The sequence below is a fragment of the Lingula anatina genome, chromosome 1 (assembly GCF_051362555.1).
Source record: "Lingula anatina isolate TDL-2025a chromosome 1, LinAna3.0, whole genome shotgun sequence".
Taxonomy (NCBI): domain Eukaryota; kingdom Metazoa; phylum Brachiopoda; class Lingulata; order Lingulida; family Lingulidae; genus Lingula; species Lingula anatina.
The window spans coordinates 18,088,326-18,110,618 of NC_141767.1; the positions used below are offsets into that span (position 1 = coordinate 18,088,326).

Consider the following 22,293-nt stretch of genomic DNA (forward strand, 5'->3'; position numbering starts at 1 on the left):
CCTGCTGTGAAATCGCCGCCTAAGTAAACTGGAAGTTGTTTTCATAGTGTGGCAACAGTGAATGCCGTCGCCCCTTCTGATTATTCAATATCATCCGAATTTACAATTCGGACCTACATTCCGATATCGGACATCGATATTCCTTCACAAATCTATTTCGGTCTTAAATCGGAAATCGAAAAACCCACAGTAGTTGGAAATTTAGTTCCAATGTATTCGACGTTTAGCGACGTAGGTTATAGAGTTAGTTATATACATGTCGCAGTTACAATTTACATTGACTGATAAAAAAAACTCTCAAGCATAAAGATAACGATACGATAAGAGAGAGAGAGAGAGAGAGAGAGAGAAAGAGAGATGCGATGGGGGTGGGGGTGGTGAGGGAGACGTAGGCCTACCGACGTTCAACAAAGTTCAGTTTAAATATTTTATAATTAATATTACTTAGATATGGCATACATAAAGTATGCACAATTTTTAAGTTGCAATAGATAAATATTTTTTTAAAATCCACAAAGATATGAGATCACGCCCGGGGCTTATGATGAATTTTTGAGACGACAGAAACTGAAAAAGAAAAAATAATTGCAAAATTTAGGTACAATAGTTTGAATAAAAGATGAAGGTGGGGTTGAAATCGGGCATTAGAAATATATAAGAGTGCGATCAAATTTGGTTTCATAGAGCATTTGGTGCCGCTAACGCCCATATTCCTTTATGCCTACATAATAGCATTTTACATAGTTACCATTGTGAATGAAGTATATGAGCTGTTGTGCTGGTACCAGGGATGCCTTAACTGAAACGACGCAAATAAAAAAGAATAAAAGATCTGTCACAGCGGTCTTTTGTAAAGGTCTTTATTGAGAAAAAAGACCCCAGAAGCTGATGTAACATGATGACTGCAACGCACTGGAAAACATCTAAATTCAATTAATAGATTTTGATTCGAGATATATTATGACAATGAAAAATAAACTGCATTCTTACAGTATGTCTACATTGATCTGTTTTTTTGGGCGTTGTTCAAATAGTGGTAGTTAAAAAGTAACAAGATCTATATTTAATTTTATCGATACTTACATCTTTCTACAATTGACCGTATTGTATTCTAAGCAATAATATTTTTGATTACCAACTTTCTAACGTAACATAAAAAGTCTAGAACATCATTTCATTTAAAAAGTATTTTAGATAAATCGACCTTTATTTCCCTTTTCAAGCGTGCTTATGTATTGTTCTGAAAAAAGAAGAGAAAGAAGCCCAGAAAATCGTCTTGGCTACCTGAATTTGAGGAGTCAAAAAAGAAAAAAAAGAAAGGACAAATGAAGCTATCCTCAATGTGCTAAGACTGAGCAGGCCTCGAGTCCCATATGCTCTGTTTTCATGTGTTATTTTTATTAGTTCGTGCTGGATCTCTCAGATGTCGCCACTTACCGCCAGGGAATCCCGCGAGAATTTCGAACGAGATGTATGCGCCGCAACCTTGCGCAGTGGTGCGGTAGAGTAAGCTAGCCTGCTAGATTCGTTGTGAACTTTTCACTTCAACAAGGATTTACAGACGATGCGAATTACAAAAGCTATGAAACAATGACAGGCATATCGGCTGATGTACATTTGACATATATGTACCCAATATTAGCTGAATTATGCTCTTGATCTGGATTTGACAAACTTTAAAGGTAAGCAGGCTCACTTGACAACAACCACGCCAACTGGCTCCCCGTTTAGATAGTAGGGTAAGCTCTAAACGTCTGGTTCATACTTATCTTTATTGTCTGACGCAGGGCTGTCAAAATTAATACTGTCCCATTTTAGCATCATAACATCATTAAGTTATTCTAAAGATAAAACTACATTGGGCATAATGGCTTAAAACAGAAGCGGTATATTTGCACTTTTACTGGTACAGTGGCAGAGGCAGAGCCTAATTTTCAAGTGAAATTTGTAGTGTGTAAAAAAAACCTAAAAATAAAAAATAATTCAATGATTTAATAAAATTAAGAAAATAAATAATACCGAAAATGTGGATATTTAATGCCATGTGTTTAAATGAAAATGTATTATTTTCATTCAGGTAGCCCTGAGCAAAATGCATAAATGCACCCATTCCAGCTCCTGAGAATTAAAATAAGCAAAAGATCTGTGCTGAAACTACAGGTTAAATTCAGCTTTCAATGCATGATGTTATTCCATATACAAATGTAGTTAATTTACCACTAAATTATTGTGGTGTCGTGAATGCTTAATCTACCAGTAAGTAATGATATTTGAACACATTTAGATTAAGTAAAATAGAGCAATCAAGCATCTTAAAACAAATGCCTTGTGACATAAAAATAACTGGATATAATTTTTAACAGATCCAGTAAATGCATTTAACAACATGCATGCATGATTAAGTGTAAAATATCAATGGTTTTCTCTGTAAATGCTTCTTTGGTGAGGGGAGTTTACAAATTGAATCATGTCAACAGGTTTAAGCCTGGTTATCACCCAGAGGAGAGAGTGAGTCAAAACAAGACCCTAAGGATAAGGTCAGGGCCTCCCTTTACCTTTCCATACCTTAAAGCAACATAAATTGATAAACCCATTGCTCCTTGCTGTCCTTGCCTAAAATCAATTGCATTATGGCAGCAGACATTGATTATTATTGTAAAATGTTTATAACATCAATCATTTCTCAATAATGAAAATATGAAGGGCATGTACCTTTGATTAGGCTTAGATCTAACCAGAATATTAGCATGTGTGTTATAGTCAATTGTCTTTCAAGAATAATTTTTAGCTTTTAAGTTGTAAAAGAATTGGAAAGCAAGCTTTCATCTTGTTCACGATCTATATTCAATTATCTGATAGAAAGCCTAGTGGAGGCAAAATCACACGAATGTGTATCAGGGGAAGGTAAGATATTGGTACCTCATTAATGACATGTTTATCAATACTTTTAAGTTACATGTATGTCTTTATTCTGCTGATTTATGATGTAATGTCATTGATTACAAACAGACTACCGCTGTTAATTATCTTTTCAAAACACTACTTATTTAGATTAAAGAAAAAACATATGAGGTAAGAATTATCACACTTGCAATGCATTTATATCTTGTTGTATTATTTACTGTTAACTCCCTTTAAAATATACCTCTGTATACACACATGTGTAAACCAGCTATTGCATTAAGTCATGTGGATACAGGTTTTGTATTTCTTCCCTAAGTGACTGCCTGTGTCACACAGTATAAAGTTCCTGTTCAAAGTCCTGTTACAGTTATGAAGGCAACATTCCTTCTGGTATCATAGAAACTGGAAATCCCTTTGTAACCCTGGTTTATTCACTTAAGCTTCTTGCAAACCAAGCTTATAGCGCGATCCTGGTTCACTAGCCATGGAACATGGTTATATTTGAGAAGGCAATTTATGTGGTCTCACCTCTCATTCATTCATTGCTACTGTCAGTTTTAAGTTCCCACATTAAGTGGTGGAGAGAAAAATGGCAAAATGAGAATGTAATTTGTAGGTGAAGAGGTGGGTGACAGAAAAATTACCAGCTTTTGCCATAACATCTAGACTTATGGTGGTGCTTTTGTGATAAGGAAAATTGTTCTTGTATAAGAACAAGTGTGTTTTTTCATGTTTAGAAATTGATACATTTATTGCCATGGTTAAATTTGACACTTTTAGTCAGGATCTTTGTGCCTGCATAAAGGAATATATGTTGTTGCCAACACCAATTACAGAAAGGCACTACTTGGCACTTTGGGGAGCAACCGTACAGTAGTCTTCACTTTGTAAGTACTACAATTGTTATGATAAAGATGCAACATTGAGTGAGAAAACCTGCTTCAGAGGTGGATGTAGAAGCACAAGTTTATCTTGTTAACGAGTTAATATATTTCCAAGTCTGTGTTCTCAGTCAAGCGGGTCAGTTGACGTAAAAGCCTGTTGTTGTAGTTTGTTTGCCCCTTCCAGGTAGGCAGGAGGAGGTTGTTTATGCAATACAGCCCTCTTTTCTTCTTGCTTACAGCACCACTGTTTGATCACAATATTGGTAGGCCCAAGCAATTGCACAAAAGCTTCCATTCCATTATGTGGCGCTGTTGATGTAAAGTGAAGGTTGATCTACACCTGACCCTGTATAGGGCTCCTATGCTACAGCAGTTAGTTCAATTGGGGTCTTTCTATGTTGCTTTTTAAAAAGGGATGTATTTTTATTACCCAACTACATAAAGTCAATGAACCCACAGCTGGAGTTTCTGCTTGAGGCAGAACCAATCTATACTACTTTCGTAGAACTTGTTAAATGAGTTATTGATGATGGTCATCATGTGTAATTACTATGTTTTGTTGAATTGCCTGTTTCTATTGATTCTTAACCTCCTTGTTTTTGTTAAAATAGGTGTCTAGACAATGTCCTCAAAAGGAGATTGCAGAATAAGTTCAATCATACTTAACACATAATAGTTAGTGTAGTACTATTGGTATGATATGTTGACATGTGGATTGTAATAACTAATCCTAGCCATGTATGTTGACAACCTGCCCTTTTGGTGATCAGAAAGTACTTCAACTATACTTTTTTATTTACTTTATGAGTGTGACAACCACTTAAATTGGTTCAACTCAATATATGTCTATGCACAGTTTTAGGCAAATATAAATAAAGTGGGTAAAAAAAATCAGTGTCTTATATGTTATAACATTTTCAATGCTGCGTTTTCTAGTGATGGTATATGGGATCTACGGCCTCAAATAGGGTTAACTAAATCAAAAAAAAAAGTAAATAGAAGTGTCACAGTGTAGTTTGAAAATCAAACTAGCTAAAGTATGATAGACTTCCAATTACCAAATTTGACCTCTTCTGTCTTTCAACATTCTGTGTTTAACCTAAAAAAAGTGTTACAGTGACCAGAGCATAACATCATGCACAACCCTGCAATTTGTTGTAAAAAAAAGTGCCTGTGGTGTGATTTCTTGGCACATGAAGCATGTTAGGTGCATTAAACCATTCACAAATGTCTGCAGTTGTGGTAGGAACCACGTTCAATTTCCTGACTAGGTCCAACGCTGACAGGCCGTGTTCATGCAGTCAGCATTAACCGGAGACAAATCTGACGTGTGGAATCCGATAAAAGCGCAGAATTAAATTTGATTTTGATTCATGAAATTACATGGGCAGATTATGGTGGAGATAGATGGATGTAGAATTAATAGTGTGTAACCTCAAACTGGCAGGTGTAGCAGTAACTGTATGAAATAGAGGGTCAGGGATACATGTACAAAAGAGACACATTTTCCAGATAACATTTTTTTACTTCTGTTGCTATAAATTCCAGCAGAATCAATGCATTTAATGCATAACAGGAACTTTTTTTAAAAAAGGCAACTGACTGGAAGAACTTACACTGAGAGCTTCTCCTGTAAAGTAACACTTATAAAAATGTACTATTGATTAACTACATTGTACAACTGTGTTTATCAATAAAACATGCTTTGTTATGTATCCTCAAATCTTTGAAACAAAGAATGTAAATTTGCATAGAAGTAACACTTGAAACATCAATTGGCATGTAAAGTACGTCAGGCTTCTGTAATGAATGTTTTTGAATATTTACAAATTAGTATCTTTTGAATAAATTTCTACCATGCTGTTTGTTTTCAGTCAAATCAGTCTAGGAGAGTAATTATTGTCAAGTTTTACTGTAAGGTGTGTACTTTTCTATACTTTTCTATTCATTATAATGTGAAAACGGATAATTTTACTAGTTTTCCTTTACCTTCACTCTCTATTGCAAGCATTTTTTTCTTGTCATGGAAAGATGGATGCTTTCACCTTGAGTTTCGTAGGTCAATGGAACTTGTTTTTTGGTCTGAACTGTTTATAAGGATAGATATATTCCATTGTTAGAAAAAAGTTGAACCAAAGGTTTATACCTATTTTAAGGGACTTTGAAATTAGGGTTTTTGGGGCAGCTGAATTTAAAGCACATACAATTATCAGAAGTTGTGAGCTTTAGCAGGTGACTGTGAATCTGGGGTTCCAGGAGGGACAGTCAGAGGATATTGAGACTTGTATCTCCCCATGTACTGCTTGATAAGTAAATTTTCCTTCAATGGAACTTCACTGGTCACTCTGGATATCCCCTGAGTTTTACCTGGTTGACTCTTGGCTCTGTTGTCATCAATGTTACTAGTAGAGCCCTTGGCCTGTGGTAAATGTATAGGAGTACTTATGAAGACTGGGTTTTCTAGACTAGATTGCCAGTGTTCTTGTGAAATGTTGTAGCTTGGTTGTGATAATACAAACACAGAGCTTGGTGGCAGGTTTCTGTTATTAAAAGAAACCAATGAAGCCTTCTTTCTGCCTGTCTTTGAAGTATAATGTTTTGCTTTCCTTCCAGAATTAACAAGTTCATGTTTATATGGCACTTTTGTCTTAGTTTGCAAAATCTGAAGGGATCCCTGTAATTGAACTTGGTTTTGAAGTGAGATATCATGTTTTTGCTCATTCGAAGTTTGCCGTTTCCTCCATGATTTCCTTAGTTTTTCTCCTGTCAGAAGATTGTCATGTTTCTGTCTTATTTTCCTTTTGTGTTGCGCTTTTAAAGCACTGATGCCTGGAAGTGGTTTGTCATGATCTTGATGCAGTGATGTTAACGGGTTCACTTTGTCAAATATATACTTTTCATTTATTTCTCTAACTGGCTGTGAGCACAGTGCTTGTAGCCACTTACCCTGTATAGAGCTGGCAGAAGAGGATCTCAGTTTTGGATATTGTGATAGGTGAGACATTGTGGTGGGTGTGACATTGTGTGTTGCCTTCTGATCCAGTGACCACCCATTAGCCTGAAACGATGGTAAAACCAGCTTGCGTGGGGCAGCATGACAACTGGCTCCACCCTGATAGTCATGAGTGACCCTCAACTGATGTAACTTGCCTGACCTTGTCTGAGTATTGTTCCTAATTGTGCAGAGGTCTGTGCAGGTTGCAACTGGCAACACAACAGGCTTCTTGTTTTTCTGCATCACTGGTGAAAATATCCCATGATTCAGGTGACAATGATGAATTGGGATAGGTTTTATGGATTCTGATCCAAAAGAAAAAACCTTCTCTTTGTGGTATCAAGAATGTATATACTGGTATTAATAATACCAAGATAAATTGCTCAAACTTTCTTTCAGTTGCTTGTAAGTCTTCCACATAGTTGGTTTCTATAAAAGATCCTTGACATCTCCATCAACCCTCTTGTCACCATTTCCACCCAGGCATCTGTGTAGAACATGTAACATTATGTTGCTATATGTATACTATCCATCTCCCATGGTCTTATCTACACTAAGTGTGTATAGCCTCTTTGGGGTCATGTCAGCTTGATTTTAAACATTTCATAGTAAGGGACATGGTTTGTCAGAGAAACACACACAATCTTAGCTTTTTGTGCTCATTAAAAGGTGAGGCAACAGAACAAGGATACATTACCCCTCAGTACACAGAGTACCTAGTGATAAGTAAAACACACATGGAAAAATGTTTTCCTTCCCTACACCTTAAACTGTTTGCTCTTCCCTAATGGTTTAGTTTCTTTGTCTGGCCTGTGTCAGAGTGGCAATTAATGGGGGGAGTTATGTTATCTTTGTCATACCTAAGGCAAACTTTTGCTTGGCTATTTTCAGGTCTCACGGAAGTGAAAAAATAGAATCTATGTGCGAAATAAACATAACTTTCTTTTTTAAGAAGAAGCTTTTCATGCCTTGTTTAAATGTACAGACAAAACCATAGGAATGTTATTTTTTCTCATGAAATTTGCTTTATTAAGGAGTTAATTGGAGATCTCATGTGTGTCCATGTGTGAGGAGGTTAAGTGTGCACATGGGAGGTAAGTGATGCATATATATATATATATATATATATATATACAGAGGGCTGGTAAGGTGCTAGCTGAAAATTGTCAGACTATACTATAAAACAGTATGATATCTAGCCTGAAGGCGGGGTGGGGGTGGGGGGGGTTCTGGGGGGTGGGTGGTGGCACATGGTGAGATAGGGGTGTTCATAAAAAAGGGGCACTGTAGGTTAAGGGTCCATTAAGAATCAAGAATTAAGAATTTGACTTTATACGGTATTACCCATGCCATTTTGGGTGAACTAAGGAGGTTAAAAGGTCCAAACTTTTTTTTTTTTGTTTTTTTAGAAAATTACTTTCTTTTTAGAAAATGCTTGCTTTGCACTTGTTTTAAGATAGTATGAATAAATTAATAATAATATCAGAGTGACAGATTTTGGACAAGACTGATAAGGCTGAAAACTCTCAAGATAGCTAAAGCCTTTTTTTTTAATGGAAGAAGTAGAAGTATGATCTTTTTATATGAACAGTGCACAGATAAGTCAACATCAAAATATAACTTATCTATATATATATATATATATATATTGGGATTATGGAGGAACTTATAATATTATCTCTGATAGGCTCATTGACTGAATATATATGTATATAAAAACATATATACCTGATAAAATAAAGTATTATCTCATATGTTAAAAGTTTTATTGAGGGGGGTAATTAACAATTTTTTTTTTCTGCTTTTGTGATGGTTTTTGTTATAATAACTTCTTGGTGGTGGAGAAAACTATTGTCACTTTCTTCAAAAATATCATAGCTTCGAGAAAAAATGAAGTCCATTGAAATGAAATTAGGCTCTTTGGGTATTTTATTATTTCCAAAGAAACGTTCATTTATATTTACTTAAATTACTGCCTAAGATATTTGAAAAGGTACAGTTTTGTAGTAGACTTAAATTGTGTAAGTACTCGTGACCTTTGGCAAATCTTTAGTCCCAAATATCAGTATCCTTCATAGTTGACATTGATCTGAAACCACCCAGATGACAAATACAAATTAAGAGATTAGAGACCAGTTAAGAGAACCAAAACACTTAAAAGACCCGCAAGTGAGTTTACTCATGTTCAAATTTCCCCTTCATGAGTTTTATTTGTGTCTTATTTCTTCAGGTGGGTTTCAGTTTAGTAGACAGAACATGATCCAATCACTGTATTTGATTTTTGTCAGACAAAATCCCATTTGATCTGACTCCACCAGTGTATTTGTTGAGCCACTTAGCCTTGCTCTAAGCACTCCAAAACATTATTGATTAACATTGCATGTAGAAAAGACTGCTGGGGTTGGTGGAGTCTTTTTCATATTCAAAACTCTTTTCGAATGTAAATAAAGATTAGAATTCTCATTATGATGGGTTTTTATTTATTTATGAAGTTGAATTGTAAAGTCAGACTCTGTAGCTTGTTGTAACTGGATAGTTTTATGCATAAGTAAACAGTGGAGAAAATTGTGCGGGAGGTAACGGATTAGGTTTTTTGAATGCTGTGTTTTATGAGGGACATGTCAAATCGTAAACTTCTGGTTCCAGTGACTTGTCTATTCCCCCACCCTTCAGTTAGTTATTTATAAGGGAGTGGTTGACTCTCGATCTAAACTCACTGACTTAATGTATTTCGTCATTTGCTCTTGTTGCTAGATTGACATGTTATGCCCATGATTGGATATGTCATTATTCCAAGGTTGACTGAAGCTTTACAGTAAGCTCAGTTTGCAGTTGAGTGAAGTAATGTGAGATATACAACTTGACCAGCTCTGACTACAGCCCTGCAGGCTTTTCCACCCAGAGTAAAAGGTCAGGGAAGTCAGGTTCCAGTGAAAGAGAGAGAATTGGGAGATTGTGTTTTGAGAGTTGACTCCACTGTGCTGTGTTGTGCCCAAGGAGTGAAGTGATCAGCAAACAACACTATCTTCTTTATTTAAAAAATCTCTCCTGGTTGATGTTAATAGCTGATGTAATGCAGTGTCTATGTTTGTGTCTTGTACAAGCTCACCCCGTGTACATTGAGTCCCTTTTGTCTATTGAGACCTTTTTACTTGCATCTCTTTGAAAAACATGAATTTGAAGTGAATTCTAAATGGTCAACAAAACCACAATAGAGAGTAAACAAACTGGTAAAAGAGCTGCACTGTTTAGAGGCATGTGCAATTTCATGGTAGATTTGAGTCTTGAAAGTGGACTTTTCTTTGCTTGTATTAAAGCAAACATGGTGCTTGAATTTACCTGCTTTGATGTGTTACAGGCATGGTAGTATATGTGTGCGCAAAGAACACTGGCACTTACAGCGCTCACTCCGGCAACCTTTGTGGTGACATTGTCAGCCATTACGTGAATAGCAGAAAGCAATCCCAGCATAAGAAATGAACTGGACAAGTCAAATGGAATGGGAATCAGTTCATACCTAGTGCATTGATTATTAGACTTCCAATGGAGTCTTGTTTGCTGTAGAATATCCATCTGATTTGCTTCAGCTGGTAGTGTGTGAGCTGAGGACTGGGTCAATATTTGATCTTCTTGAACATATATCAATATCAGTGGTGATAAGCTTTAAGTGTGTCCATGTGTCAGCACAAATAGTAAAATGTCATTGCTGACCACTCCACCTGGAGGGCTGTCCATAAAAACTGGAGAACTTGACATATTTGCATTTGCGGAGATAATTAAAAAATCAACATAGCTTTCTGTAACGGTCAGCTCATCGTACCTGGCACCAATGGCAGTTAACACACTTACATAAACACATGTGTACACACACAAACAAATTATATATAATACAATATATAGATGGCAAAATAAATAAATGTTTAAAAAAATGTCAATTTTTAAAACAACAGCTGACATAAATTTGATTTATGAGAATAGCATCTGAATTTTTACTTAGTTTTTAGTCAAATACTAAATACTTTTCAGCATTTTGCCAATGGTAATCAACTGACAAAAATGATACAAAGTAATTTTATATAGCCCATGTTAATTATTTATCACATTTAGCAAAAATGGGACCAAATTTTTTAGATACCAGTGCCTCCATTTCACTAACATACACATAAAACGCTGAATACATGTAAAACAACCCAATTATGAAATGTCAACTCAGTTTCACATCAAACTATGTTTAAACTACATTTATTACTTTTGCATCAGTTGAGTAAATCCATAAATATAAAGACTTCTTTTCTAAGAAAGCCCCCACCTACATTTTCTTTAGTACAAAACACTTGGGGTAAAATTTTGTTTATTGCTGTCTGGGGGTAATTTAGCTTACTAAGCTTTGTTTTGTGACAACTAACCTTGATATTTACTATTTATGTGTGCAGATAGCATTAAATTCAATTTAGATTAAAATTAAAATGAAAAAAAAAAGTATAATGTGGGAAATACACTTAGATATTTGTACACTTTAAGTCATTTGTTTAACAAAAAAGCATTTTGCAAATGTGAAATATTCTGATGAAGAAAAATGAATTAGTTTGCTGTGAAAAAAAAAACCAGCTAATCTTACTGACTGAGCAAAATAAACAAGAGAATCTAACTGTAAACGTAAATCTGCCTAACACATGTTATGCTATATCAAAGTAAGTATTGTGATTCACTCACCAGCTTCACTGGATGCCATCTCTTATCTTATAAATAGTTTTATAAAAATCCTGAACAATAATTGAGTTGTTGTATTAAGGTGTCTGTCAATACCTGTTTTTGTAAGAGCTGTGGAGATAGGCATTTGGAACTGTGGTGAGACTGAAGTGTTCTTATCAAAGAGTGTGGTCAGGTGAGGTGGTAAATGTTTTCCCTGTGTAAATATACCAAAGTGGGAGAGACTGGTGAAAAAAAAAGGTCTGGAGTTAATATCAGTTAATATCAATACTGTGGCTTTGAGCTTTGATTATAACAGTTAAATGGCTGACATAGGGGTGCAAGATTGACGAGTAATGTAGTGGAGAGAGAGAGAGAGAGAGAGAGAGAGAGAGAGAGAGAGAGAGAAAATAAAATCAAGGCATTACATAGTCCATAATGTATTGGCACAGTGTAGATAATTAAACCATTTTGGAAAGAGTTTGTCAAATTCATTGATGTACAAACACCAAGAAGTCAAAGATATAGACCCAGTGCATCCGTACTACAATCAATGGACTTAAAATAATGTTTGTAAAGTTGTACAATTCATTGACAACACACACCTTTTATAACGAACCTTCTCATCCCTTGTCAATATTAGCCAAGACTTAGTTATACATCAGGGAGTCGAGTAGTTTATATGGTGGATCTATCCACCCCTGGGCTATTAAAAAATCTTTTGACTAATCAAAAGGCTGACTTCTGTTGTTATCTGAGGCTGTGTCAGCCAATATAAAACATGTAATTAATTGACTTTACTTTTTGCTGAAGTATTTAGTGTGTGTGTTCTGCATGCTTGTGCACATAACATCATAGTAATGTCAGTTCTACTGGTGCTACACGCCACTGCCCCCTGCTTAACATTCCAGCCAGCAGGGAGGACAGTCCGCATGCTAAGATCTCTGCCTATAGGTACAAATGTGCTTGGATTACTTAGTTTACTTGGAATCTGTGTACATCATTTACTGAATTTATTCAGTTAAAAGCTCCTTGAAATTGTTTATTCAAACTTGATTGTTTTTTAAAAAAACTTTGGCAAAGAGGGAGTCAAACTGCCTGACATTTATCAATGAATATTATTTCCGATTCTGTAAAACTCTCATTCAGGAAATTTAATCACTGTCAACTGTCCATCATAGTGAGAGATTTAAAGATGATTGATTTTTTGAAGCAGTTATAGTAGTTGGAAATGATTGATAAGGATATTAATGATAATATTGATAAAATTATTATAATCTTTATTCAGTCAACTGAGTATATAAGTTTATATGTTTATTGATTTCATTGTCTCAAAAGTAAAAGTAAGAAAAAGAAGAATATTTTAAGAAAAATGACAAGAAATAAATATGAGTTGTAGGTCTAAGAATGATATGTTAAAAAAAAAAAAAAAAAAAGGAAAAAGGATCAACAAATAAATAAAAATTTCTTGAAAAAAAAAAAAACTCAATTAGTGACAGCTTTTGAGGTTGGATCCCAAACTAAATGTTATCTATAACAAACAAGTTTTCACATAAACTTCACTAATATCATCCAGAACATTTACATGTGACACAAGTAACACAATAAGATAACAGCCTGAAATACTGATACAGAACATAGTATTATACCAACCCCCCTCTTTCATGGCTGTGTTTTATTACTTGCAGTTTGTGTGTGAAGCAGCATGAGTAGCAAGCAGCGACAGGGCAGCGCTGGACGACAGGTTCCCCACACCAGACTGGAGGATGACTCCGTTATAGAGAAAACGTATGAACTATCAAAAAAACTTGGCCAAGGCAGCTTTGGGGTCGTCAAAGAGGCAAAGAACAGAGCAACTGGGGTCACCTGGGCAATCAAAGCTGTAAATAAAGAAAAGGTAAATTAAAGGATAAACTCCCTTGTTTTTGAAAAATATGTTTTCATTGTAAATGAATACACTTCCATAAGATTTAGTACCACTTATTACAGAAGAAATACATACAATTGGGGATAAAGTATGAATGTGAATTGAGAAATTGTTTAGAATTATTATGCACTGACAAAATATTACTATTATTTTTAAAGATAAAGTTGGGTCTGCAGTACTAGGTATCTAGATTTCAGCAGGCCTGTGGGCTTGTAATACATTTGAAGTTTTTGAAATATATGCTTAAAACAACAAAAAAATAATTTTAGACTTTTTTCTTTTATAAAACATTATTTTTTCAGGCTGGCAGCTCTGCAATACAACTTCTAGAAAGAGAAGTAGCCATACTGAAAAAGGTGCAACATGAACACATTATTCATTTGGAAGAAGTTCTGGAAACTGCAAAAGTAAGTGCATTACTGCTATTTACACAGTTGTTATGTTGAAACAAGATTATTAAAACTTTTCATGTGTGGTGTCAACCATCACTAAGAAGGTATGTACTGTGGTAAATTTGTCTTATATATTTAATTTTCTCATTTGATTAGTGCTAAAAATGACAGTTGTTGAAAGAAAAAAATGCCCTCCCCCTGTTACTCAGTCCTTTAGTACTGTATATGATGGCAAAATCATATAATCTTTCATTAATGTTAAGTTTTTAAAATTCCCTTCTCATACACTTGCTCAAAGTAGTGAAAGTTTGTCTTAATACTAACATACTTTGACCAGTGTACGTGTCTATCAAATGACCACCACCCCCTTCTGAAGTACTGACCACAAACACTCCAAAATGTTTCACAAACAGCAGACTTTGCTGTTGGTACAAAGCCCATATAACCAGTATCATGTACCTCCCCTCAGGGTAGGCTGTAGTTCACATTACAATTACTATTAGATATATACCCAGGGCGACTGTTTAGCAGGCCAGAAGTTTGAATGGGGCAAAAAACACTCTGAATAGGGCAAGAGTATACACACTGGACCCGTCAGTGTGTTGATTTTGTTGTAAGTAGCCATTATCACAAATAATGCTCTGCTTTAATGCAGTAGATTGAAACAGAACAATGGGGACATGAAAGCGAGAATTAGCTGGTTGAGAAATCACAGTGAAACACAGCAGAGCTGGACCATTTGCATCAACACTGCTGCACAAGAACAGCTATGAATAAATCAACAGAGTTATGAAAGGTTCTGCTACATGTACACACCTGTGATAGAGACCAGGACATTCAGATATGAAGTAGTCACTGTACTGAGGATTAGACAAGTTATTATGCACAGAGAAAGTTAAGAGTCTGAGGGGTTGAACCACTTGTTAGCTTTTAACTCAAGGTGCTCTTTCAGTTTGTCAGTGCTGCATGTACTTTGTTTCATTAATGAATAGGAAAATAAATCCATTTTTCAGTCTTATATTTTTATACTGAAAAAATAGTAAAAATCTAATATACTAGTAATTTGTTTCATTGATGCCAAATATAAAAAACATATTTCTTTTCTGAACTAAATGAAAAAGTGTTTAGTTATGTATTTTAACAAATTGTATGCCTCCCTGGGCTAAGTTCAGAAAAGGTTTTGCTGTTCATAATGCTGATAAAATTTATGTGTGGGGCTTTTTATTTTTGTTCAATGTATATGGTGCCAAATGCTGTTTTAAGAAAAGTAGTGATTTGATATAGTCTAACAGTGTGAAGGTCTAAACCAAATTTTATATTTCATCTCTATGAGATGTATAAACTAGCCACTGGGATATATGATAAATCAACTAGAGATTATATTAAATTATGGTCCAGTCATTCACATAAGTCTGGTAATAGAAGAAATTGTTTCAAGCTATTCCCTCAAAGAGCCAAATTAGACTTGAGAAAATACAGCTTCACTGTGCGTACAACACAAATATGGAATAGCCTACCCGATCAAGTTGTCAGGGCAAAAAGCCTCAACTCTTTTAAGAACAGATAAGACAAGTGGTGGGATGACCAGGAACTCAAATATGACAATTATAGATCCGAAATCAACATCATCGGAAGTCACAAGTTAGTTTTGGAGGAAGAGTCCGATAAAGAGGATCCAGTAGGAACCTGAATCGGAAATCAACGCTAATCTAATCTAATCTAATCTAATCTCCTCAGAAAGAGAAGTCAAAACATGCGTTAAAAATGTAGGGACATAAGGTAAGAAAATTAAATAGAAAAAAATAAACGAAAAAGAAAAACTAAGTTGTCAGGAGTGGGATTCGAACCCACGCCCACAGAAGTGGACTGCGACCTGAACGCAGCGCCTTAGACCGCTCGGCCATCCTGACTTGTGAAAGAGACAGAGGGTAAAGTTGGGATTGGTACATTTTGTACCAAAGAAATTCTTTGTGATAAAAAGAACATACTCATTTATTAAAAATTTGATGTTTTACGCGTTTTATAAGCATTTTGGTGGTGTTTTACTCACTGTAGTTACAAATACCCCGACTTATTGATCTCTTTGGTAGTCTCGCTGCTATTTATTTAGAACAAGGTCAAGGTTATTTAGGCATGTACGCGTGGTCTGTATTACATGTTATCATTTGCATAAATTAAACAGTAAAGCATGGTATATAATAGTAAATGCAATTATTGTCACTACTGTAAATAATTATAATAGAAAATACGTGGGAAAAACGAAATTGATCAATAATGTAATATAGGGACTGGCAAAATTTGTGCAAATGTCCGTCAAGCGTGGATGGTGTAACGGTTAGCATGGTTGCCTTCCAAGCAGTCGATCCGGGTTCGACTCCCGGTCCTCGCACACTTTTTGAAATTTTAATTTCAATTATAAGTTATTTTTTTTCTGTTATCGTACTTTTACATAAATACATTTTATAACAACAGTATAAACACGATTTAAATCTGGTGTACTTTTCAGAGAATGTACTTAGTGTTGGAACTATGTGACCAGGGAGAGTTGGCAGATGTGTTGAAGGAGAAAGGGAAGTTTACTGAAGCTGAGACCAAAACAATCATGAGAAATTTAGCAAGTGCAATTCAATACTTACATAAAAATGGTTAGTGTCTGTAAATATTTTAGAGCTAAAGTGATATTTTATCTCAAAATTGTCTTCCATTATTGTACATTGATATTCTTATTCTTCTATAAAGGTATATTTGCCCATTCACATACTGTATTATTATTATGTTATTTTGTACGCTGTCATGTTGATCTATGTACAGTTACAGAAATGAATTGATGGAATTATATCACTCTATATCCTAGGAAAATCATATTATTATAATTATCATTTTTATTTTTGTGCTAATTCCATATAACATATAAATAATAATTTCTTTACAGACATTGTACATAGGGATTTGAAGTTGGAAAATATCCTTCTAAGTCACAATCCAGAAAATCCAGAAGATAAACTGCATATAAAGGTACATGTGTTGTTACATATGCAGAATATTATATTCAGTAGTTATATTTTTTCTTTGGTTAAATGATATTTCAAGGAAATGAGTCAGAATACTAGATGCTTATTAACGTTTTGCCTCAAAATTGAAGCTCTGTATCTACAATATTGGATGACAAAAATATACAGAAAATTAATGTAAAACATAGTTGTTTAACAACACTTCATTTTTATTACAGGTGACAGATTTTGGTCTTTCAGTATGTAAAGGAGGAGTTGGCCATGAAAATATGATGCAAGATTTTTGTGGAACTCCAATTTATATGTGTAAGTTTTAAAGATGAAGTTTCAAAGGATATTGTTTCATATTTCCCAAAAATTATATTTAAATGGACACTTTTTGCTTTTTTAGTGCTTTAGATATACCTTGAATAATGCAATTGCGTGGACAGTACTGTCATTTAGTGGACCTTTATTAATTGCCAGGACAGATAAACAGGCCAATTTACCAGCAAAAATTTGAAGAAGGTGCAGTTTTAAGGCTATTTTTTGGCTGAAGAAGAGATTAATTTGGTTTATGATTTGGCATGTCAACTTTTTTTAATGTATAAGAAACTACATGTAATAAAAGTGGTCTATATGCATTACTGAAAATCCGTGCTTGCTTCATACATATCTTTCAATAATAAATGACAAAAACAACCCACTCATTCAGAAATTTCCTAGGACATAATAAATTTATTCCTTGAGACCACTGATGCCTTTAAGTTTTAATATTGTTCAAAATGTAAGTTCCAGAAATTAAATGAACAGGCACAGATTTGGACTGTTTTTAAAAACATTTGCATTACTTGAACATATTTTGTTTCTTGAAGATAATGTTAATTTTTTAATGAGAAGAAGTTTTGAACAAACCATTTGATTAAGTTGAATGTAATTTTTTTCATTCAGCCCCAGAGATCATAGACAACAAAACCTACAGTCAACAGTGTGATGTGTGGGCAATGGGAATAATCATGTATACACTGTAAGTATTCAGAATTTGATAAGTAAGAAAATTTGATGCTAAAAATATCTACCACATAAATAATGGTGCATGGGAGGGATTTACTGCCTTCTTGGAATTGATCAAAATTGATGGACACCCACCTCCTCAGTAAGACAGATATCATATAATACACCGCAGGAGGGCTCACCTTTGGTGAAATACAGCCTAAGCTCTGCTTTACTTTTATCTGTCCTCATAATTTTGGGGCACAATAATTTTCATGGCTATCATATTTTATACAGGGTTTTGAACAACAATGAATGAATACTAGTAGATAAAAAAGAATAAATGAAACATTACTTATACATTTTCTCTTTTTTCCTTAGTTGAACCATTTTAAAATGTTTCTAAACTGCTTGGATATTATTAAAATCATGGTGTAAAAATACAAATGTATTAAAATATATTTGATTAACTCACATCTTCTTTCCATCTACAGATTATGTGGTAATCCACCATTTCGAGCACGAGAGGAGGAGAAGTTGTATGAAATGATTAAAAAAGGAGAAATTGATTTTTCTGAGCCAGTGTGGGAAGAAATCAGTGAGGATGGTGAGTTTGCAAATGAGATAAAGAGTGAGAATTAGAATAAAAAACAAACAAAAACATGATGTTTTTTGTATTTAAATAGTATACAAAATAGAATGTTAAGTAATCTGTCCTAGAATTCCCTAATAAAGTCCAAAGCGCATAAATTTATTATTTTGATTATTTCTAGCCAAACATGTGATCAGTGGCATGCTGAAGGTGGATCCTGCCCATAGAACTACAGCTAGTGAAGTGCTGGCACATCCTTGGATAACAGTAAGTGGCCCTTGTTGTGTCTACCTCATTGTTACACTGTCACATTTAGTACAACCAAAACACCACTGTCCTGAGTCAACCCACTGTGGCTTGTATCATACTGTCACATCTAGCACAGTGCCACTTCTAGTTTTACACTGTCACCCACAACAATTAATCACATGGTCACTGCAAGAGTATTGTTGTTGCATTTCATGACAGAATGTCAGAATGGTACCACAGTTATGATTAAGAAAGCATCTATCTACCAATCTATAGATAATGAAAAAATAATTTAAAACAACCACTAAAATTTCAGCTCATCAGGTTAGGTTTATAATATCTCAACTCCTGTATTAAAACTAGTCTGAGGCAATTCCAGTTGTCTCATATTATTGGCTAATATCCCAGACCAAATTATGAACAACTGTTTTAATTTTTAGGGTGAGGAGCGCACTTGCCAACCTGCCAATGTATTAGAAATGATGAAGCAGTGGAAAGATGAGTTAAAACTGGAATCCGAGGAACAAGGGGAGGATGATAGTGCAATAAATGGAGACCAGAAAACTGCTTCTACCTCAGAGACTGAAGAACGGGTCTCTAGTGGCAGTAGTGTAGGGGAATATACTAAACGGGTAAAAAGACACATTTTAATATCTAAGATAATAGAATAACTGGGAAAAAGTTGATAAAGCAAATTATAAAACTATCAAAAAAAAAAAACATTTCTTATAATTGCTAATAACTTTTCTTATAATAGGAGAAAATTATCACATAAATATAGACTTCTGACATGGAAATCATTGAATATAAATATAAATACATGAATGTACAATCATTTAAAATAATTTTACTTCTTAATGGACAGTTTGAAATATTAAATGCCATTATTATGCTATATGGATGGCTTTTGATATAATGTAGTAACATTGAGTTTGTTGTTATTTCAGAGCCCCAATGGGAGTGGAGGAACTAAGAAAACAGCTTTAAAAAGTAAATCACAGGTGTGTAGCATTATGTCTGTAATTCTTTATAACAGAAAAACATTTGAATAGCATATATTTATTTCTCTCATCAGTATTATTATTATTATTATTATTATTATTTTTGTGGTAAAGAGAAATTTCAGCTATCCTATTGTTATTTACTTTTGTTATTATAATGGCTCTCCAGAGTTCAAGCGGAGGTAGTAGCAGCAGTCCTGCAAGACAAACACAAAAGACAATCAATAACAATGTTCCTGCTGGTAAAAGCAGGTCTCCAATCACTGGGTCAAAACTGACCACGCCTTCACCTCGGACCCAACAAACCCACTCTGCCAGGACAACTGCAACACCATTGACTAAACCCAAATCACAGCCTTCAGCACAACCGACAAAGAAGAAATAGCAGTTGGCATGACTGTAACATGGGGTAAACATTTAGCACAAGGGTACTACAGATGAAGAGTTCATTCAAATTGTGGCGTTGCTTCAAATTTGAGTTCTTAACTAAATATGACATATGATAGTCTGCCTTGTCTGTGGATGCTGAATACAAGTGGTCTGCTATATATATATATATATATATATATATATATATATATATATATATATATATATATACTGCAGACTGGTTCGAAGATATCTTTACTGGGTTTAGGCTTGGTGTTGTGCCTTTAAGTCTATTTTGCACATATTTGCATTGATTTTAAGGTTAGAGGAGAACAAGAAGTTCTGTTTGAATACCATTAACAAGCTTGGGAATTGACTGGGTTATATTCAAGATACCTGCACAGTAAAAGATTGGTCAAAAGATATCTGTGAAGTTTGAATATTAACTTTCAGGTTAAGTAATGACTTTGATGCAGGTAATTGTGAAGGTTGCACAAGCTTGGAGAGATATCTGAGACTTATGTCAAATGTCTACAAAATATGTGTACAGGCAAGGAGATGCATTGCAGCTAAAATGCTGCTTGAAAGTCTAGTATATATATATATACAATAAAAGTGCTGTTGTGACTCACGCCATCATTATTTTGCTCAATCCATGGAGTATGAGAAAAATTTCATGAAATGAAATTTTAACAGCAAGAGACATTCCATGAGTAGACCTAGTAGTGAAACATATCTTGTGTAATTATTATTTTTGTGATATTATGTTGGCTTCCATGACAAAGATTATTGCTTTTGTTATTTTAGTGACCTCACAAGGGAGTTGTTGTTAAAAGTTGATATCATTCATTAATTTAGTGAAAATATCTACAGAAGATACCCTGCATATCAGTCTTTGTTGAATGGCAGAATGTAAAAGAACATGACAAAAGATCACTTAATGAACTTGTACAAAGCTGCACATTTATGGTTCATGTAACTGAAATTGGTTTGATCAAACAACATCATTACTTTTCTTGTTTTTGCTTTCATTAAAAAGAGACCGTATATTAATGGCATTTTGACCAAAGAAGACCAAAGTGTGAAAGTATAAAATCTAGTGCTTAAATGATTCTCATCTATCTTACACTTATGGCAAGTTCTGTCTTAAGCAGATAGTTATCCCAGATATATATTTTGACTTCTAGGTAGAGAGATGTATTTGTATAGGAAATGAATACAGATTCACAGGATTTAAACTGTGAAAATCTTCGTCCATTAAACTTTCCGTCCATTGGAAACTTTTGTTGCACTAGTCAATATATAATTGTGTTATCCCTATTGCACTGCTCTTTTACTTAGTATCTGAAAGTCATTTAGAGAAAACCATTCTGTATCATTGTAGGAGAGCAGAAACCATGATTAAGGTAAAGGGACTTGAACAGGTCATGTCCCCTGTCAGCTAAAAAAAAAATAATGCAGCCTCAATGCTTCAGTGTTGCTGAAATTTATAACAAAATATTATGATATTCTTAATGTTTTTTTAACAAAGTGAAATGTTCAAGCTAGCTTCTTTCACTTATGTAACATTTTATACATATTGCTTTACAACTGTACAACTTTCCCTTGTCTGTAAAAATTGAAAAATATAACTTTGGACTGTTATCTAGTATTCATGAAACTGCATTTTGAATAGGGTTATATCAGTGACTTTTGGAACAAATGGAGCAAACAGATAATGCATGCCAAAATACAAGAAGTGAGCAAGCAGAATACACCATTGTTGATCGGTTGTGATGTAGATCTCTATTTTTAAGGAGGGCAGCCTGCTTACTGTGATATAATAGATGGTGGCTCTCTAACATATGGGTAAACATTTACAACTTACATAGTTATCTTGTTGGTTCAAATTTTGTGGGCTTTCAAAACAAATTCATTCATCATCCTCTATCCAGAGTTTTCACTCTCAGAATGAAATGGTTTTTAAGCTCACTTAGTGCATGTGATGTGAGTAGACTAGTTAATGTTTGCACTTGTGTCCACTAGAAAGATTTGTACCTAGTTGTTAGAGGACATTTTATCTGACAGTTGAAAAGAGCATTTGTCCAATAAGTACAGACTGTAGTTCTTTTTTAGTTTGGCTGGCTGCTCGCTTCCTGGGGCAGAGAAGATGTGTGTACAAAGTCAGTATTTTAGGTTCATTTGATATCACACCTTGTATAACATCTGCATTTCACCATAATTATTACTTCACATTCAACATGCATCCTGTTCAAAATTTACTTGTGCATGATGCCAAAAAAGGTAAATAAACAAAATTAATAAGCAA

The 22,293-nt window shown here is 34.4% G+C and overlaps 1 protein-coding gene and 2 non-coding genes across 3 annotated transcripts; 2 read left to right on the forward strand and 1 right to left on the reverse strand.

Annotated features, from left to right (window-relative positions):
• The first annotated feature begins 1,469 nt into the window (after positions 1-1,469).
• Positions 1,470-22,293, forward strand: LOC106153985 (serine/threonine-protein kinase 33). Its single transcript, XM_013528149.2, has 12 exons — positions 1,470-1,682; positions 13,161-13,369; positions 13,702-13,806; positions 16,298-16,436; positions 16,724-16,806; positions 17,021-17,108; positions 17,733-17,808; positions 18,269-18,381; positions 18,548-18,633; positions 19,056-19,247; positions 19,563-19,616; positions 19,786-22,293. Exons 2-12 carry the CDS (start codon positions 13,178-13,180, stop codon positions 19,999-20,001), a joined length of 1,344 nt encoding a protein of 447 aa, XP_013383603.1. The 5' UTR covers positions 1,470-1,682; positions 13,161-13,177; the 3' UTR covers positions 20,002-22,293.
• Trnal-cag (transfer RNA leucine (anticodon CAG)) lies at positions 15,618-15,701 on the reverse strand. Its single transcript has one exon. It is a non-coding gene; the product is annotated as a tRNA-Leu (tRNA).
• Positions 16,109-16,180, forward strand: Trnag-ucc (transfer RNA glycine (anticodon UCC)). Its single transcript has one exon. It is a non-coding gene; the product is annotated as a tRNA-Gly (tRNA).